The sequence below is a fragment of the Camellia sinensis genome, chromosome 6 (genome assembly GCF_055761805.1).
Source record: "Camellia sinensis isolate YWXY chromosome 6, ASM5576180v1, whole genome shotgun sequence".
Taxonomy (NCBI): Eukaryota; Viridiplantae; Streptophyta; class Magnoliopsida; order Ericales; family Theaceae; genus Camellia; species Camellia sinensis.
Genome location: NC_138966.1, coordinates 189,409,609 through 189,427,993, shown reverse-complemented (window position 1 = coordinate 189,427,993; position 18,385 = coordinate 189,409,609). Strand labels below are relative to the sequence as shown.

Genomic DNA, 18,385 nt, shown 5'->3' with positions numbered 1-18,385 from the left:
TAAATTTTAAATATTATATGCACAATTATTTTTTTTATTCTCTTAAATTGTTTATATTCTTCCCCTAGAAATGTTTGATTTTGGTTCGATTTGGTTTTTGTTTTCTCCTCTTCTTCTTCTTTTCCTTCTTCACCCTCTTCTGCAAGCTAGGGTTTATTTATATTACGTATATGTATATGTATATGTATATGAGTTAAATTTATGAGTAAATTACAAATAAATTTTTGAGATTTATTTAATATATGAATTGTCCTATCTGATTTTGAAAATTACTTCCCGCTATTTAAAGTTTTTAATTTCATAATAAATAGTCTGCAATTAACAGTTTTTAAATTTGTTTTAATTAATAATTTAGATAATTTTATTATTGTGTAAAAGAGCAGTTAGAAATTTTATTTTTTCAGTTAACTAAAAAATTTTGACAAGAGAGTATTTGTAATTTTTCAAATTACAAGGAATAATCTATATTTTAAACAAATTTCCATAAGTGTATTTGAAATTTGTTCTAAATTTATTGTATATATGTTGAATTTTGACACTAGTAATACAGAAATAAGTATAGTGATTCAATAATTTTTTGAAATTTTTAGGATAGTTGTTTCAAGTACTACTTTTTTTGGACCGCAAGAACAATAATTTTAAAAAATCATATTAATTTGTCTCTCAATTATCTGTCTATCTATTCACCTATTCACTTATTTGTCCATATGACTACCACCGGTCACCACCACTTTTTTTTTTCATTTTTCATGCTTCCTCCACAAATCTCTATTCAAATCCAGTATAATAAAACAAGTGAATAAGACACAATGCTCTTAATAAGTAAGATATATTGAACAACCAAATAAAATACAAACTCATCCAAACTTAAATATACAAATAATACAACACATACGGTTCACACCCATCTCTATTACAATACACAACCGCACCTCAAATTATTTTATCATTTCATAATAAAGCCAAACTAAGCCTTAACCAAACCAAAATAAGCCATAGGTATGCTTCAAGTTACTTGACATACTTGACAAACCAATCCAACATATCTTTATGTGCCTCCCCTGCACTCTTGACAGCCCCTGCATCTTCATCTTTGTACCTCACAGTCCACCCATGTTCAACCCCTGGAAATATCTTCACAAAGCCATCAACCTGTAAAGGACAGAGATCACAATTTAAATTTCTCAATTGGATTTCGAAAACTGATCACATCTGGAAGTATATGTGGAGCATAATAAGATAACTACTTGAGAAGCAAAGGTATAAACCAAAAACAATTAAACGAAATTTCAGCATCCAAAACCCTCATTTGACACGTGTGTGTACAAGTGTCGATGTTTGACATGGACAAAACACTTTCTTAGAAGCATCCGTGCGGCTTAGACTGAAGCAAAAATCACAGATGAAGTTGGAAGGTAATCATCAATTTGGAAAGCTTACCCACCCAACAAATGTGACTTAAACTTTATACAACATGTGAAGATACCATTTCGTTTGAGTATAGAAATCACTGAGGTTGACATTTTATTTATGTAAATATTAACCAATGAAATGTCTTGGAATGATAGTCTATTATCAATTTTATGCTAGATCCTAATAATTTACCTCAAAAGTTATATGAAATAATCAGAAAAAAAATAAGAAATGTCTGCCATGATTTTATGAATTTTCATTAGTGTAAGAAACTATGTTTGTGTAGTAGCGTACAAAAAAATCTCCTTTTTTTATTTTTTATTTTCTCTTGGTGCACTCAGTTATTTAAAATAACAAACAAAACCAACAAACAAAACTCATAAAATCAAAAACATGTCAATTATAATGTCAATTGCTGAATTTTTTGGGATTTCCTACCTCAGGTTTGGCATTTAAGGCCTCATCAAACTTTTTCACAAGCTCCGGTGGAGACATCCTGTCAATCTCAGCTCCCAGTACTGAAATCGGAACCTTAACCGCTGAAAATAATGCCAACTGTTAGTATTTCTTCAACAAACAAAAATAAGACCTGCCCCTCTAGTTTACCCTCCTCCCAAGCCCACAAAAATAAATAAATAAATAAGCACACACTCAAACAATGTCTAGAAGGAAAAATTCGAGGAACATTGACTTCCACCTCCTACAAAAATGACCAGTCATCTACTTCAAGTGCTACTAGATTTTTGGGAATGGCTTGGTTAAGGAATACATACCCTGGATGTCTTCCAAAGAAACAAATGAAGGATGTAACAGCACACCAGCTTGAATGAAAGGATACTTTGCTAGTTCCACAACAACCTTGGCTGGTAAGAATTTAGGAAGATGAATATTAGCCATAGCATAAATGAGCACTAGGAATTATTGGTCATACTCGAAATGATTGCAGAAAAAGAACACAATAGAAATTGACTTAGTCATGTCAAATCCGTCAAGAAACCATCTCACCTCCCCAACAAAATCCTGCAGCTCCAATACTGGATACTCCTTTAAGTTTCAGAGCTTCAATCACTGGTTTTGCATCTTCAACTGCTTTATCCTATAAGAACAGTAACGGTATTTCAGGCATAGTGTTTTAGTTCTACTAATTGAAAAGCCCAACAGTCACAAGTCCAACCGAACTCTGATATCAAATTGAAAAGTTCAACCCACACTTCTCCCTAAAACCCAAGTATTAAGGAAAAAGAAACTGAAACCTTATAATTAACACAGATCGGGCAACTCCAGACGATGTGAGACACATTCCAACGCTACTTATTAATTAAAATGCCATTAGATTCTTGGAAAACAACCAATTTGACCTTTGTTTTAAAAAAATAAAAAACAGAGAGAGAGAGTGAACCAGTCAAACACTCCAAGATACATCCCTGTTTGGTTTCGTTTTCAGAATCTGTTTTCTTCTTCTTTGGATTTTTTTTTTTTTGTTTGGTGAATAAAATGAAAAAAAATAATTTAAAAGCACTTATAATTTCATATGGTTTTCTCTTTTTTGGGAGAAAAATAATTTTTCAAAAATAAAACACTCATCATTTTCATACAGTGCTTTTTTTATTATTTTTTATTTTTTAGCAATGAAATAAATGGGTGGCACAATTGAATCTACTGGAATATTTGCACCCAGTAGATACATAATTTCTGGCCGGAGTCAAAGAAAAATGTGTTCCCAGGAAACCACAACACTGGAACCAAGTTTCATATGAACATTTGATCCTAGATTAAAATCAATAACAGTTTAAAGGGATGACTATTAATATGATGACTAACTGTTCCGTGATCTTTTATCCAAACAGGCAAAGGCCTCTCAGCATTTTCAGGTGCATAAGGATCTCCATATAAGAAGTCAGGAACCACAACATAGAAACCAGCAGCCGCGACTTTGTCAGCAAGTTTCCTGTAGATTTGGGAAGCTGGTGATGCAAGTTTCAAGAAGCATATGCAGCAACAAGCAAGAAAATACATATCTAAAGGCACCGTTGTAGTTCAAACCACAAAGATGTACAAAATTAAATAAGAAAATAATATAATGAAGCAAAATAAAAAGGTACAGTCGTGAATATGAGGGAAAAATTCCAGACAATTGTAGCTGTTGGATATGCTTTTAGTAGAGTGCAGAATTAACAGTACCTCAATTTCGGAGCATCAAATCCTGCAGAATGAAATCACTCATTTAAATTAGACATACGATTCATACGTGTCATGATCATGATGAGTAACTTGTGTAAAGTAAATAGAATAAGAGTAATTAGTCTTTTTTATCTTCATTAAACCTTTTGAGTCGGTTTCTCCTACTCCATATATATCATAATATTTTGTGCAAAGGAGATTGGCAGTATAAGTGGAAAAACTACTCTGTATCCAAATTTCAATATATATATATAATAAAAAAAAAATGTTTGAACATTCATATGATTAACAGTGGGACTGTTGTATTTTCAAGGGAACAAGCCAGAAAATAATGGATGCTGCACTGATTTGTGGGCTTTACCAAGACTTGAGTTTCTTTTAAAAAGCAAGATTTCCGTGCCTTAACCAGATCTGTTTGTCACCAAAATTTTATGAAAAATTCTAAATATATATAAAATTCATTAAAAAAAAAAACTATATAAGAATTATGTGGTAATGTCGTTATTGTAAATAAATCCATCTGTGCTTTGTTTTGAAGGAAACATCATTACGTGTCAGTTTTTTTTTTTTTTATATAACATTACTCAAATTTTATATCTATTGTAATTTTAATACTTTAATTTCTGGTGATTTTCTGAATTATTCGCCAACAGAAATTACAAAAACAAAACAAAACAAACAAACAATACCCATTTCTCTTTATTTCACACACACACATAATTGCACAAACAATTTATTGGGACAGATCATAATGGGCTGGATATCAACTTACCAAACAAAAAAAAAAAAACATAATTGCACAAATTAAGCAAGCTCTTTTGGTACCAACAAACATGAATTGATATATGTACACCAAAACAAACATGACTATTCAAGAAAAACACCTATCAATGCAAAAATAATATAACCCAAAAGATCAAATGCCCAACAAATTAACCGAGGAACACTCCTACAAACATCATATAAAGAAAAACCCAGATCGCATATTGAACGAAAACACAAAATATGAGTTGGGTAAGTACCAAAAACGTCGGAAACGAGAAGGATTGCAAGGTTGGAGTCAGGGGAGCCAGAGACATAGCACTTGAGGCAAGCAAGTTCCTCCACATGCCCTTCTCCACAGCTCGAGTTTAGGGCTGGTGCGTTCGAGCAGCACTGAGGACCTGACATGGCGATGAACAATACCTGCAAATGATGACAACAGAGCGAGCGAGAGAGAGAGAGAGAACGAATAGGAGAGATTCAGAGATATCTGGAAATCGTGTACGTGTCCGCCTTTGTGTGAATAGAGAGACATATATATAGTACCAAGGATCCTCTACAGTTTCTTAGAGTGTTATATTGTGTGGTTGAGATTTATTGGCAAGTCACATCAGAAAAATTGATGTGACTTGTCAGTAAATCTCAACCATACACTGTAACACTTTAAGAAACTTTAAGAAAAAATCACTCTAGAAGATCCTCGCTCTATATATAGAGATTGGAGAGAGAGCTCTATATATAGAGATTGGAGAGAGAGAGAGAGTGAGTTACGAGTCCATTAACCGAGTTATTATTGACGAAAGCAAGTACGTGACTTTTTTCTTAACTTAAATTTTTTTTTTTTTTTTTGTGTTTATTTTCGTAAAAGTGAACTTTTTTCCGATTTAAAAAAAAAATTAATTTTTAGATTCAGTTTGACAAAACGAACCAAAAAATTATAATTTTTTAAAAAATATCTAATAAGTAATATTTTTAAACTTATTTTCGTCTTTAATATTTTTTTAAAAATTTTTTGAAAAAAAATAATTTAGATTCGTTTTGATAAAACAGATCAAAAAATAAAAAAAAAATTAACATAAAAAATTACTAAAAATAAAACAAATTCAAAAAAAACGGATTTTTTTTTTTTTTTTTTTTTGGCGAAGGATGGGCACAGAGAGTGGAGAGAGAGTGACTTGTTGGTGGGTTTTTGAGTCAATTAATGGAGTCTTGGCTTTTTTTGGAACAAAATAAAAAATTATTTTTTAACTTTTAATTTATTTTGAATTATATCATTTTTTTTATTTTTTATATATATTTTTTTAAAGAAAGTTAAAAAATTATTTTTTAACCAATTTTTCAAAATAACCTATTATTGACATAAGAAAACATGTGACGGTTTGGATTCAGTTAAGAATTTTGTACACAAAAAATGTAGGCACACATAAAAAATCAAACATATTCCCAATATATAAATTTGAGGTAACAAGTTTGCAGAGCTCTGCTACAGAGTCCGAAAGGGTTTCGAGCCAAATTTGGCTCGAATTTGAGAAGGATGAGGAAGAAGAAGAAGGGAAGGAGGGGGAGGGGAGGGGAGGGAGAGGAAGGACTGGAGGGGGCCTAAAAAATAGAGGAGGAGGGGCTGAGGCGAGGCAGATGCGATCGACGGTGGCCGACGCGATCGGCGGCGGGAGGGGCAGGCGACGCGACCCCTCTCTCTCTTTCTCTCCCTCTCTTTCTCTCCCTCTTCCTCTACATTGCAGAGGTCGAAAATGGCGGAAAAAAAGAAAAAAAAAAGAACACGGAATGCCCAAAACGACGTCGTTTTGGGCATTCGAGGCATTCGAGCCAGGCATTTCGGGCCTTCAAACATTTTCCCAAGTTTGCATATGATTGAATTTTTTTGTGTGTGTGTTGTGTGTCTCGTTGATTTTATATATTTAGGTCTCTTTTGAGAAGTGATTTATAAGTCAATTGATTAATTTATTTAGGTTTTATCATCTATTTATTTTATATATTTTTTTGTAATAAATAAAAATAATAATTTTATTCAGTACTTTCCAAAGTAAGCCTTAGAGCAACTTCAATTATGTTTTTTAATTTTGGGTGAATTATACTAATAGTCCCTATAATTTGGAATTTGTTTCACTTCGGTTCTTGACTTTTTAATTGTGACACATTTTATCCTGAATTTTGAATCTTGTTCCAAATAAGAAAAATCGAAGATATCATTAGATTTTTCAAGGGTAAAATCGTCAATTTGATAAAATATAAACTAATTTGACAAAAATAAATATCAAACAAATATTTTTAAATTTTTAAAAATTACTATTAAAAATAAAATTATGTAAAATTGATAAATCTTTTAGATATTTATTTTTTTTTCCAAATTAATTTTTATTATGTGTTTAGATGATGACCATGTAAAATTAATTTTAAAAAATTAATCATGTAATTTTTATTAATTTTTATCAATTTTACACAATTTTACATAATTTTTATTATGTGTTTAGATGATGACCATGTAAAATTAATTTAAAAATATTAATCATGTAATTTTTATTAATTTTTATCAATTTTACATAATTTTATCATTGGTGGATAAAAATAATTTTTAAAAAATTAAAAATATTTTTTTGACATTTATTTTTATCAAATTAGTTTATATTTTATTAAATTGATGATTTTACCCTTAAAATTAAACAATGGTATATTCAATTATTCTTATTTGGAACAAGATTCAAAATTCAAGGTCAAATGTGTCATAATTAAAAAGTAAGGACCAAAGTAATACGAGTCTCAAAATATAAGGACTATTTATGTAATTTGCCCTTTAATTTTTACTAGTTAAAGTAAATTTTTTATTTAACCTGAATTTTTTTTAGGAAAATTTACCCATAAGTCCTAGTTTCTGAAAAGTTAAACCATTTATTCCTAAAAGTTTTCTTATGCACCATTTAGTCTCATTTGCACATTAATCTAATGTTTGAAACATTAATCTGATGTTCGAAATCTAATGTTCGAAACATTAATCTGATGTTTGAAACATTGTAATGGGACCTTTCAGTCTATAAGAAAACTTTTAGGACTAAACAGTGTATAAGTTATTAATTTGGGATTTATTGGTGCATCCCCCTTTTTTTTATCTATATATTATAGTAATTTTTTTATTTATCATTTATAGACAAACTGTTTAAAGAATATCCCAACACTTTTTAAATGTAATTTGTTTTTTAAAAAATGTTAATAACTATTGTACTAATTTATCCGTTGGAGTTGGAATAACTAACATATGATGATAATACTGACTACTAAAAATAATAATTAGCATACCTCCTTTAAAGAGTCCAATCAATTTTATCCCAGCCCAATTTATATGTAAAATATTATTTGTGAAGATAGAAAATTAATGCATTATTCTTTTTTCATAAAAATAAAAAATACAATTAAAATTTTTTATTATATTATGGGACTTATTATAGGAAAAAAAATTTAAGATTTTTGAAATTAAGATTTTATATGATAAAAAAAATATAATATTTTCATAATAGTTAAGGTCCCTCAATATTTTTACAGAAAAAATTCGATTTAGAAAAATTTCACCAAACTCAGAGAAATTTCGCCAAACAAATTTCGGCCCCGGCACAGAGAAATTTTATTTTTCACAGAAAAATTTATCTTATTTCACAGAGAAATTTTATCAACGGACCTAAGCTAATAAAAAAAAAATTGAACCTCTCCTATTACACAAAGGTAGAGAGGTAGTTTACTAATTTTTCCCTTATTACATCTTTTTCAAAACTTAGAAAAAAATCAATGCAATTTATTCAAAAAAAGAAAAAAAATCTAAGGTAGAAGACAAAATTTGAAGAATACAAGATGATCAAGGCAAGAAAGGTCAGTGGATTCGTTCACGTGGATGAAAGAAAAAGTTGATTTTCGCTTTGTTCTCCGCTCGATAGCCATCTATGGTTGGTGTTGTCTATAGAAATTCTAACAACAAAAAAAATTATCTAAAAGTATTTGGTATATTTTTTATTTATATTTATATAAATAGTTTAAAGGGTTAATTATATTTTTTATTTGTAAAATATAAGTTTTATGTCATTTTAATTTCTAGTGTTTAAATTGTATCAATTTAGTCTCTAATATATTTAATTTTTAAAGGATTGAGTTTTTTGTATCATTTTAAACTCTATCTATTTGTCGACAGTAGACGTTTTGAGTTCAACAATTGTCATGTCTTAATTGATATTTGTGATTTACAAGCTATTATAAATATTTAAACCCTCGATGGTGTCTCCCTAAATACAATTAAGACCTGTGGATTGCAAAGGATTATAGATATCAATTTGTAATTTACACGCGATTATAAATATTTAAACACTCGTTTCTAAATACAATTGATACCTGTGATTTGCAAAAGATTATAGATATCCAGATTTACTTTGTTGGGTTGGAGCAAAGGGATAACTCATTTTAACGCCGGGGGACGTGGCGGGGGGTGGGGTGTTTGGCGTCAGGATCCTCTGGAGTGAAATGGTAGAGTGATCCTCTACAGTGAAAGTTTTGAACGCGACACCCATCCCACTAAAGAGGTTGGCGGTTGAGATCTTCCTACATCAAAACGACGTCGTTTTGATGTAGGAAAAAAAAAAAAAAAAACTTTCTTCAGTTCAGATAGGGGAGAGAGAGAGAGAGAGAGAGAGAAGCATCGAAGAAGAAGACAATAAGAGAGGCGCCACAGCTGCAAACCCCTTCCCCACCATTGTCAAACCCACCAACCCTTTCCTCTCTTTCCCATTCCCTGCAAAACAAGGTTTGGGGAAGAATCTTTTATCTTTTGGCAAGTGAAGCTCTGAAGAAAAAAAAATCTGGGATTGTTTCACATGGAATGGAAAGCAGATATGAAAGAAAAAAAAAAAAACAAAACATACAAAAATTGTGATTGCTTCACTCATTAAATCAAAGAAAGTAAAGATCACTGTATTATATAATATGAGTGAAAACATTAGATGTAAGAACATGAGATCTACAGAAAATAAGTAAAATTTTTAAATAAAATAAAATAAAATAAAATCATTTTCAGATTAGATGTACAGAAAATAAGGGAGGAAAAAAAAAATCATATTCAACACATAAAAGCTTAAATGTATAATGTAAGAACATGAGATCAACAAAACTTCAACTTCTTCTGCTGTATATAACTTTAGTATCATGATCAAAGTGGAACTCTTAAATAAACTAATCTCTGTACATGGTGATGGTGGAATTCCCAAACCCACCTGATAATTTTTGCTTTCTCTTCCATGGAGTCAGTCTTGGACTCTTGAGGGTTTTTTCTTCTGTCAAAGGCGTGGCAGCGGCGGCGATGGGAGGGTGGAAGGGGCGGAGCGAGGCGGGGCGACGATGTCCTGCTCCTCCTCTCAGCCCTCTGTCTCTCTCATGCTTCATATTTGCAAGAGATGTTTTGAATTAAAGCTGTTTTTTTTTTTTTTTTTTTTTTTTTTCAAATTACTCACCAAAACGACGTCGTTTTGGTGAGGTTTGATTTCAGCCGTTGGATAGAGTACTTTAGGAGATCACTCTAGGACTTTAACTCTAGAGGATCCTATCGCGGGGTGTTTGTGTTTCAATTCGTAGTCCAATAAATTGCATATTTGCATTCACAACTTCTTAAGAGAATCCAAACATAGCAGCTTGGACTAAACCAAGAACTCAACCCCAACCACAGTGTTCATAGCTCATAACCTACTAAACAAATTCCTTGCATAAAAATAAAACAAAACAAAACAAAACAAAAACTTACTTTTTTTCAGCTGAAAGAGAAGAGTTTGTATACTCTAATCCATACATGGTGGCGATGACTTAGACATTATTAGCAACTAAGATAGTCTGAACACATCAAATTATTTCATAGTTTGGAAATTTTCTCAGCTAACATATATACTTGACAAACCAATCCAACATATCCTTGTGTGCCTCCTCTGCACGCTTCGCAGCCTCTGCATCCTCACTATTGTACTTCACAGTCCACCCATGTGAAACCCCGGGATATATCTTCACAAATGCATCAACCTGAAAAGAAAAGAGAGAAATTAATTTGTAGATTGGATTACAAACTCACTGATTTCATCTAAGAGCATGAAGTGAGGAAGATAAAACCTGAAACAATTAGAAACCAAGTTAAGCATGCTCAAACCCAATTAATATCATCATGAAAAATAAACAAAGCAAGAGGCTCGGAATCAACAGGGAAAAAAGGACCTCCTCACTTCGAATCCCGACTCTGTTCTTAAGAGTAAAAATGTGTTTGAAAAGAAATGGAGAAGATAAAACATAGTGTTAGAGAAATGGATTTCACCATTAATTTCCGGTAAATTTGAGCTTTTATTAATATAGGTCCCATACCTCGATTTGGATGGGTCCGAGTGGCAACACGTTCCTTGCCATGTGGTGAACAAGAATATATACTCAGGTGGTCGAAACCATTTACGAGTGAATGAGAAATTGATACCGTAGTGAGCCTCATAAACATGAAATGTTTTGTGTGGTTCCCTTGAGTTGGTATCTAAAACCTTGTCCCACATAGGAAACTTAGAATAGTTTCAAAGTGTTTATAAGCTCTAAGTTGGAGACCTTGGGTTGGGCCCCAAGGGGTACCCAAGTTTTGTAGGAGGAGGAGTTATGGACAAACCCAAAACCATCACCACATGCGCGCGCCGCCGCCGGCCGTCCGGCCGGGGCGGGCGCAGGTGTGGGTTTCTCCAAAATTATTTGAAATGTTTCAAATAAATTCAAAATTTTCGGTTATGATCCTTCTCAAATTCCGACCAGTCACGACTGTTCTTCAAAACGTTTTTGTCTGTTCCGGAAATGGCACTTCACTGCCGTTATTTATAGCAATCCTCCATTCCAAGATGTTTAATGTTTTTTTTTCCCTTCCCCTTCCGTAATCAGTCTTCTCCGATCTCTGCTTCATTCATTCTTCATTTTTGCATCTTGTGAGAGTTCAGAAAATAAAACATTCTGGTTCGCTGTACAAACAAGGTTGCAGTGCTGCATTTGTTTGGGGTGATTGTTGAATCCTGGAGGCAGGGCGTCCATCATTCTCGAGCACCTAGGAGGGGACGAATTTCTGTCTTAAAGACACAATGTCCATACACTGGCCTCAATCACAAATTTGTTCTTAGTTTGATTTTTCAAGAAAGTTGTAAGTTCTTTATTTATTTATTAATCTGTTAAGGGAAAAACTACTTGATCTGTTTCTGTGTATTATTCTGTTTGTATGTTATATCTGTGTTTAATATTCTGTAAATTACATATACTCGGAGAGAAAGGTTTCCTACACATAGACTGTTTGTCTTTGCCTGATTATTCCAAAATGACGACTGAGTTATAGAGGTAGTTCATGACAAGTTAAGAACTAAGAATTAGCCTTATGAAAATATCTTCCTACAACATTAATTGCTGAATTTTTTGAGATTCATACCTCATTTTTAGCCTTCAAGACCTGATCAAATTGTTCCAAGAGTTCTGGTGGAGAAAGTTGGTCAATTTCAGCTCCCAGTATTGAAATTGGAACCTCAACCCCTGAAAATCACACCAATTACCAATGATCCATAAACCAACAAAATCATTTATGACCCACCTCAAAATGCCAATTTGAAAATTCTTGATCTAACGTAATGAAACAAGAATATAGCTTTGGGAATGGCAGTGTAATGGAATTCATACCCTGGATGTCATCCAATGTAACAAATGATGGATGTAACAGCACTGCGGCATTGATACAAGCATGCTTGGCTAGTATCACAGCAACCTTGGCTGATAAGAATTCGAGTTTGAGTCTTAGCCAACAATAATATTTATAAATTTAAAAAAAAAAAAAAAAAAAAAACACCATTGAAAATATTCAAATCTAGCTGCAGATGTTGAATGCGCTATTAAACAGTATATACAAGAGAACATTTTCCACATAATATCTCACCACCCCAACAGAAGGCTGCAACTCCAATTTTGGATACACCCTTCTTTTTTAGAGCTTCAATCACTGGTTTTGCATCTTCAGATGCTTTTTCCTGTAACGGGCAAAAAAAAAAGGTTTCAGATATTATATTTTGGCACTACCAATCAATAGAAACTCTATCAGGGTCTAAACCTAAAATCCTCCTCCTCCTCCTCCTCCTTGATTTCGACCTTAGGTCAGAAAATGGGAAGCCATAATTAACAGTTGAGGTTCCAGCAGGAAACATATTGATGGTGCAATTGAGAATTACAATAGGCCATAAAGAAAAAAAAATGTTGAGTTCATAACAAATGCCAAGTTCTACGGTGAAAATTTGATTCCAAATAGAAATTAGTTGCAACTAAAAGATGTGTATTACTCAAATGATAACTAACCGCTGAATGATCCTTTATCCAAGCTTGGAAAGGCCTATCAGGATTGTTAGGTATAAGGGGTTCTCCATGGAAGAAGTCTGGAACAACCACAAAGAATCCAACAGCTGCAACTTTGTCAGCAAGCTTCCTATATCGGTGGAAAGCTTTTGATTAGTTTCCAGAAGTGAATAAAACTATTTGTAAGAATGGCTGTACATGCTAATAAGGCTAGCCGTCACTGACATAATGCTGTTCCATACACAACCACCAAAGGACAAAATTATCTTTCCAAAAATGAATAAAGAGGTCATTTAAATTTTATGAACTAAGGCCATCTCCAGCATTGCACCAAATCCATCACCAAATTCAAATTTGGTGAAGAAGCTCCTTTTTTTTTGTACTCTAACGGTTTCATCAAACCTGTATCAAATTGAGAATATAACAAATGTTTCACCAAATTGAGGATGTCTTGCACCTTTCAACAATTTACTATGCATAGCCGTTGAGTGTTGACCCGTCAGATGACCGGCCGAATGTCCCTCCGGATGGCCACCTCAATGCAAAATTTGTAAAAAATTTACATTGACCAGTTGACCTCTAGGTCGACCGCCCGGTTGACCCCGATGATATAGGATTGTAGCTAAAAACAAGAGAACTCATAATGCAAAAGAACTCAGAATGCAAATCCAACATATAAATAACTCGTATGTTATATATTTTGCATTTAGTTCATACCTCATCTTATTTTGCAACGACCATGATTTCCCAAAATTCTTATCAGACAATACAACACAATCAATTACATAAGAGAATAAATGCCTACTATCTTCAAATACATTATTATCATAACTAATTGATCCCCATTGTCAAGAATCCCAGATATATATATATATATATATAGTCAACCTTGTAGGATTACCTTTCTTTCTGGGTTTTGTTTTCTTCACCATACCCCAACCATTTTTCCTTTTTTCCTGAAGTTGAAGGGAATTGCAGCAAGCAAACACTACAACAAAGCACATGGAATTGTGGGATGTGTGAAATGGTGGTGGAGGGAGGGAGGTCCGATTTTCGCATATGTAGTTGAATTTGATCTTCTGGGTATTTATTTAATTGAGTGATAGCTCTTCGAAATTCCTAAAATTTCAACAAGGATTGAGGATAAATTTCAAAATACCCTTACATTGGGAAACTCATCATTGGAGACGAATTCAAATGAGAAAAACCCTCTTCAACTTGCTCAACAAACACCACAGACTAACTACCATCATTTCCTTCAGCAACATCATCAACAAAGGATCCAGCTTCAGTATCAACAGATGAAACATCAAGCAGAAATGCTGTGTCGGCAGAGCAATAGCGGTGTCAATCTGAATTTTGATAGCTCAACATGCACCCCCACCATGTCATCCACTAGGACTTTTATCTCTTCATTGAGTATAGATGGAAGTGTTGCTAATTTGGATGGAAATGCCTTCCATTTGATTGGGACAGCTGGCTCTTCTGATCAGAATTCTCACCAACAAAGAGAAGGTGCTCTGGAAGGGGAGAGGAAGGGAGTGTAAAGTGCAGGAATAGTGGTAGAAATGGAAAAGATTTATGGAGGGAAAAAGAAATGGCAAAGGAATTGAGGGAAACAGAAATGGAGGAGAAAAAAAAAATTTCATTTTGCTCTTATCGGTCAACCGGCCGGTCGTCTCCCTGGACATTCTGTGTTTTGATGAAAGTTATAGTAGTTCACCGTTGGAGTGGCTGATATCAAATAGATGAATTGGTCATATTTTTACTCAGATTTGATGAAATTTTTGGTGAACCATTGGAGATGCCCTAAGAACTACAAACACTACTAAGGAGATGGCATGTCGTGTTAGACACTGACATGACACAACACTCATGGGACACTTCTCGACCTTTGTTTGACACACCTCCAAACATGTTTCACTATTTTTCTTTTAAAAACTTAAACTTGGACATACTTTAAACATTTGGGAAACATGTGGTTATCACTCAAACACACATGAAATACATTACAAATTTGGATAAAACAACTTTGAATCCTGTGGAGGAGTAGGTTTGGAAATACTCTTGGTTCTAGAAGGGCGTCCCTGATCCTCTGATTGCCACCTGAAAAAGGAATTAACACTCCGGTCGGGGGTGTCGGAATTAGCACTTCGACAGACAAGTTAGTATAGGTCTCATGTTTGCTTGAGTCTTAAGTTTTTTGAGTCTGTTCTCACATACCTTTCTTTTGTTGATGTTCCGCTATTTATATTCGCCTTTGGGCCCCAAGGTCGAGCCCACTCTTAATCCATCGCATGATTATTCATTCGGCCCCTTCTGTCGTATGCCAATTTCCACTCGGCTTTTTGTTCAACTGGTTCTATGGCCGATTAGACTATTCGGCTTATGGATCGTATAGGACGGAGCCGAATATAATATATATCCTGATTTTCTAAGTGTGTACTCGACCTCTCTGCATCTACCGATATTCGGCTCCCACAAATCCAATAATAAGAAATACATAAATAAAAACAATGTAAATTTAATTATTTTCTTCTCATTTAGACTTTAAAAATTAATGTTACATTGCATTTTGTTATTTTCTTTGAATATGTTCATATATATGATATCTAATAAGTGTTTATCTTTATCTATGACATGTAAATAAACATATAAAACTATATATTTTGCTTGTGCTCCCCACATGTCACATCAACGTGTTTGTGTCATGTTACATATCTGTATTTGTGCGTCTTGACAAAGAACAAGCATCAAGAATCATACAAATCAGCAATATATTTTAACTAATTGCACATTTTCTGGCACATTATTTCTCAAAATTGGTGCCAAAATAACCATGAAAACAACATTGGTAGCTTAAATGTTGATTTTCACCTAGTCCTCTTAAAGGGGTAGTTTTTTCAAAAGTTGCAATCAAGAATTGTATAAACCAAGTTGAAAATTAACAATACCTCAAGTTGGGAGCCTCATATCCTGCAGAATCAAATGATATATGTAATTAGACATGAAAGTGATGATGATGAGGATATTAATGACAGACAAAAGTGATGATCACTGTACATTAAAATTATAAGGAAAATGATTTTTTGTTTGGTTATTCAAGAAAAGGGGAGAAATTTCCCAAAAATATAAAGTCTTTTGTGAATTTGAAATCAAGGGATTAGACCTTAATCATTCAATAATAACCCAAATTATGAATTTCAAATTTGAGTTAAATAATTTTATTAGGATGGATTTGGTATATGCTAAGGATTCTCTTTATAGTTACAACAATCCTACTAATATACATACATATATACTACATCCACACAATTTCTTCCCCACGATACCCTATTGAGGTGGCAAGATAGAATGCATATAAGGAGAATTTTGAAAGAATATTTGAATATAGATCAATTTTTTAATTTTTCTTGCCACCTCAGTTGGAGACTTTGAGGAGAGAAATTATGTGGATGAATCATTTTTCATATATATAGCTTATCTTCTTCCATTATTTTTCGATTCATTCAACCTCAAATACCTTAATTTCAAATTCACAAAAACCCAAACGGAGTTTAATGCTGTAATTGGATCATGGATTTCCTCTTACTCCTCCTACCCAATTTAATGATCCAAACACAGTCTAAGCTGCCGTTTGGCAAGTTGGTTTGGGGTGGGTTGGGACTAAAAAAAGCACAATTATATACAAACAAACATGAGGTATGTATGTATCATAAATCTATGACCCAATACCGATTGCAATGAAATTAAAGAAAAAGACTCAATTGCAGACCAGATGAACAAGTAGTCAGATCAAATATGGAAGAAAAAACACAGAAATTGTAATAGGGAAAGTACCATAAACATCGGAGACAAGAAGGATCCCAAGCTTTGAATGAGGGGAACCAGAAATGTAGGTCTTGAGGCCTCCAAAGTCCTCCACATGTCCTGCTCCACAACTTGAGGCGAGAAGGGTCGGAGCATTCTCGCAGCACTGAGCGCTTACCATATCAATTTTCACTCTCCAAATAACAATTTAGCTAATCACAGCAACTGTAGGTACATTGTATGTGTTAGGTGCTGTTTGGGAACATGACGTTTAGGCTATTATAGCCTCAATTCAAATTTCAGCCAAAAAGCGTGAATAGTTCACGCCTGGTACAGCTAGGTTAGAAACAGGGAGTGGAATTACCATTTTGCCCTTTGACTATTTCAAGGGTGTGGGTTATACACACAGCTGAAACACAAGTGCCCTATTCTCATCTCTTTCGTTCCGTCTCTCACACTGACTGTAGCAACACCAGTGCGCGACTGATCTCTCTTCGGCGGACCTCTGCCTTCCACAGAACACGACGGACGAAGAACTACGACAGGTAAATCACCTGAACCGATTATACATGGGTTTGTTACCTTTGTCGACTCGGTTTGAAACTTTTTCCATTCTGATCTACGACATCTTCCTCTGTTTTCACCCATAGTGATGGTATTCGGTTGGTATTTATGCCGATCTGGTGATAATCCGTCTTTTCCCAAATATAAATCGCCGACAACATTTTTTTTTTCTCGCCTTAGTTAAATGCCTTCCACAGAACGACGAAGGTTTTTTTGTGAACATTTTTTTTGTGTTGAGCTACCAGGTTTTTTCCCCCGTGATTTCCATAATTACCATTCACACTTGGAGTGATGTAATCGTTGCTTAGGTTTGGATTTTTTTTTTTTTTTTCAAAACGATTTTTTCCATAATTATCATTCACAACCCAGTTTTTCCCGTTTTTTCCCTTGTTTTTCCCATCCGAATGATGTAATCCCCCTTGATTTCCATTATTATCACTCACAATCCACTGTGTTTTTCCCATTTTTATCTGTCTATCTGTGTTTGTGCATCATATATGAGATGGACCAAAATTTTCAATAATTTTCTGTCAAACTGTGTTTATGAGATGGAGCAAAAAAAATTTCTGTGAAGCCTATCAATTAATCTGAATTCAGGGTACAACAACATGTTGGGAATCTTTAATGCTCTGTTCATTATTTTAATCTGATTTCCTCATTTCGTCATTTTTGTTCATTATTTTACCTATTTCATCATGACTGTCTTATTATCAAAATGCCTAAACCTTATTATCTTCTTGTAAAATGCATAATGAATTTGCTGGTTATAGTTCACCACCATATATCAAGATGTTAAAGTAAATAGATTCACCACCATAGTTTTGAATTTGCAAAATGCCTAAACCTTGTTATCTTTTTGTAATTTTGATGAAAGTAGATTAGACTTGTGAGATATTAATTTAAGCACAAGAGCTACATGCTGGGAAAAATGCTGGTTATAGTTCCTTGTACATATTGTTTATTAATTAAGATGAATTGTAAATAGAATGATAAATATTAAGAATATTCAGTTAACGGTTTCCATTCAGTTATCAATCTCATTTTCAATACTAAGTTCACTTCTCTGAATTATGCATATTCCACATGTGTTAGTTCTTCTACACTGCAATGCTCTGAACTTGGTCACCTTTGCTAAATTTACTCCAGCAAGTGGTAGGGTTAGAGAATTGGGATAAGACTATTGAATTAAGTTCTTATACTAACTCAGTTTTTCCATGGACTTTCTTATATACTGGCTGCCTTATTTATTAAAAACAAGAACAAAATACTAATAATA

General features: G+C 33.3%; 2 protein-coding genes across 3 annotated transcripts; both read right to left on the bottom strand.

Moving 5' to 3' along the window:
• Positions 1-815: 815 nt before the first annotated feature.
• LOC114262629 (endo-1,3;1,4-beta-D-glucanase) lies at positions 816-5,151 on the bottom strand. Its single transcript, XM_028203001.2, has 7 exons — positions 4,617-5,151; positions 3,595-3,616; positions 3,235-3,361; positions 2,419-2,509; positions 2,187-2,276; positions 1,852-1,952; positions 816-1,152 (listed from the first exon to the last, which is right to left on the bottom strand). The coding sequence occupies exons 1-7, from the start codon at positions 4,762-4,764 to the stop codon at positions 1,012-1,014; spliced, it is 720 nt and encodes a 239-aa protein (XP_028058802.1). The 5' UTR covers positions 4,765-5,151; the 3' UTR covers positions 816-1,011.
• A 4,979-nt stretch (positions 5,152-10,130) lies between these two features.
• Positions 10,131-16,845, bottom strand: LOC114262628 (endo-1,3;1,4-beta-D-glucanase). Of its 2 annotated transcripts, none has more exons than XM_028203000.2 (7): positions 16,576-16,845; positions 15,690-15,711; positions 12,739-12,865; positions 12,326-12,416; positions 12,073-12,162; positions 11,828-11,928; positions 10,131-10,413 (listed from the first exon to the last, which is right to left on the bottom strand). In XM_028203000.2, exons 1-7 carry the CDS (start codon positions 16,724-16,726, stop codon positions 10,273-10,275), a joined length of 723 nt encoding a protein of 240 aa, XP_028058801.1. In that variant the 5' UTR covers positions 16,727-16,845; the 3' UTR covers positions 10,131-10,272. The 2 variants fall into 2 exon arrangements, with proteins under 2 accessions (XP_028058801.1, XP_082728998.1); XM_082872872.1 differs by having other exon boundaries at positions 13,637-15,711; positions 16,576-16,778.
• Between the last annotated feature and the right edge of the window lie 1,540 nt (positions 16,846-18,385).

Excerpts from the sequence above, each read along its gene's own strand:
- LOC114262629 (XM_028203001.2), bottom strand. The coding sequence starts at position 4,764 with ATGTCAGGTCCTCAGTGCTGCTCGAACGCACCAGCCCTAAACTCGAGC. Across the intron at positions 3,362-3,594 it reads TTTGATGCTCCGAAATTGAG|GAAACTTGCTGACAAAGTCG; the intron begins GTACTGTTAATT and ends CCAAATCTACAG. Across the intron at positions 2,510-3,234 it reads GGATAAAAGATCACGGAACA|GATAAAGCAGTTGAAGATGC; the intron begins GTTAGTCATCAT and ends CTGTTCTTATAG.
- LOC114262628 (XM_028203000.2), bottom strand. The coding sequence starts at position 16,726 with ATGGTAAGCGCTCAGTGCTGCGAGAATGCTCCGACCCTTCTCGCCTCA. Across the intron at positions 12,417-12,738 it reads GGATAAAGGATCATTCAGCG|GAAAAAGCATCTGAAGATGC; the intron begins GTTAGTTATCAT and ends TGCCCGTTACAG. Across the intron at positions 12,163-12,325 it reads TGCAGCCTTCTGTTGGGGTG|CCAAGGTTGCTGTGATACTA; the intron begins GTGAGATATTAT and ends AATTCTTATCAG.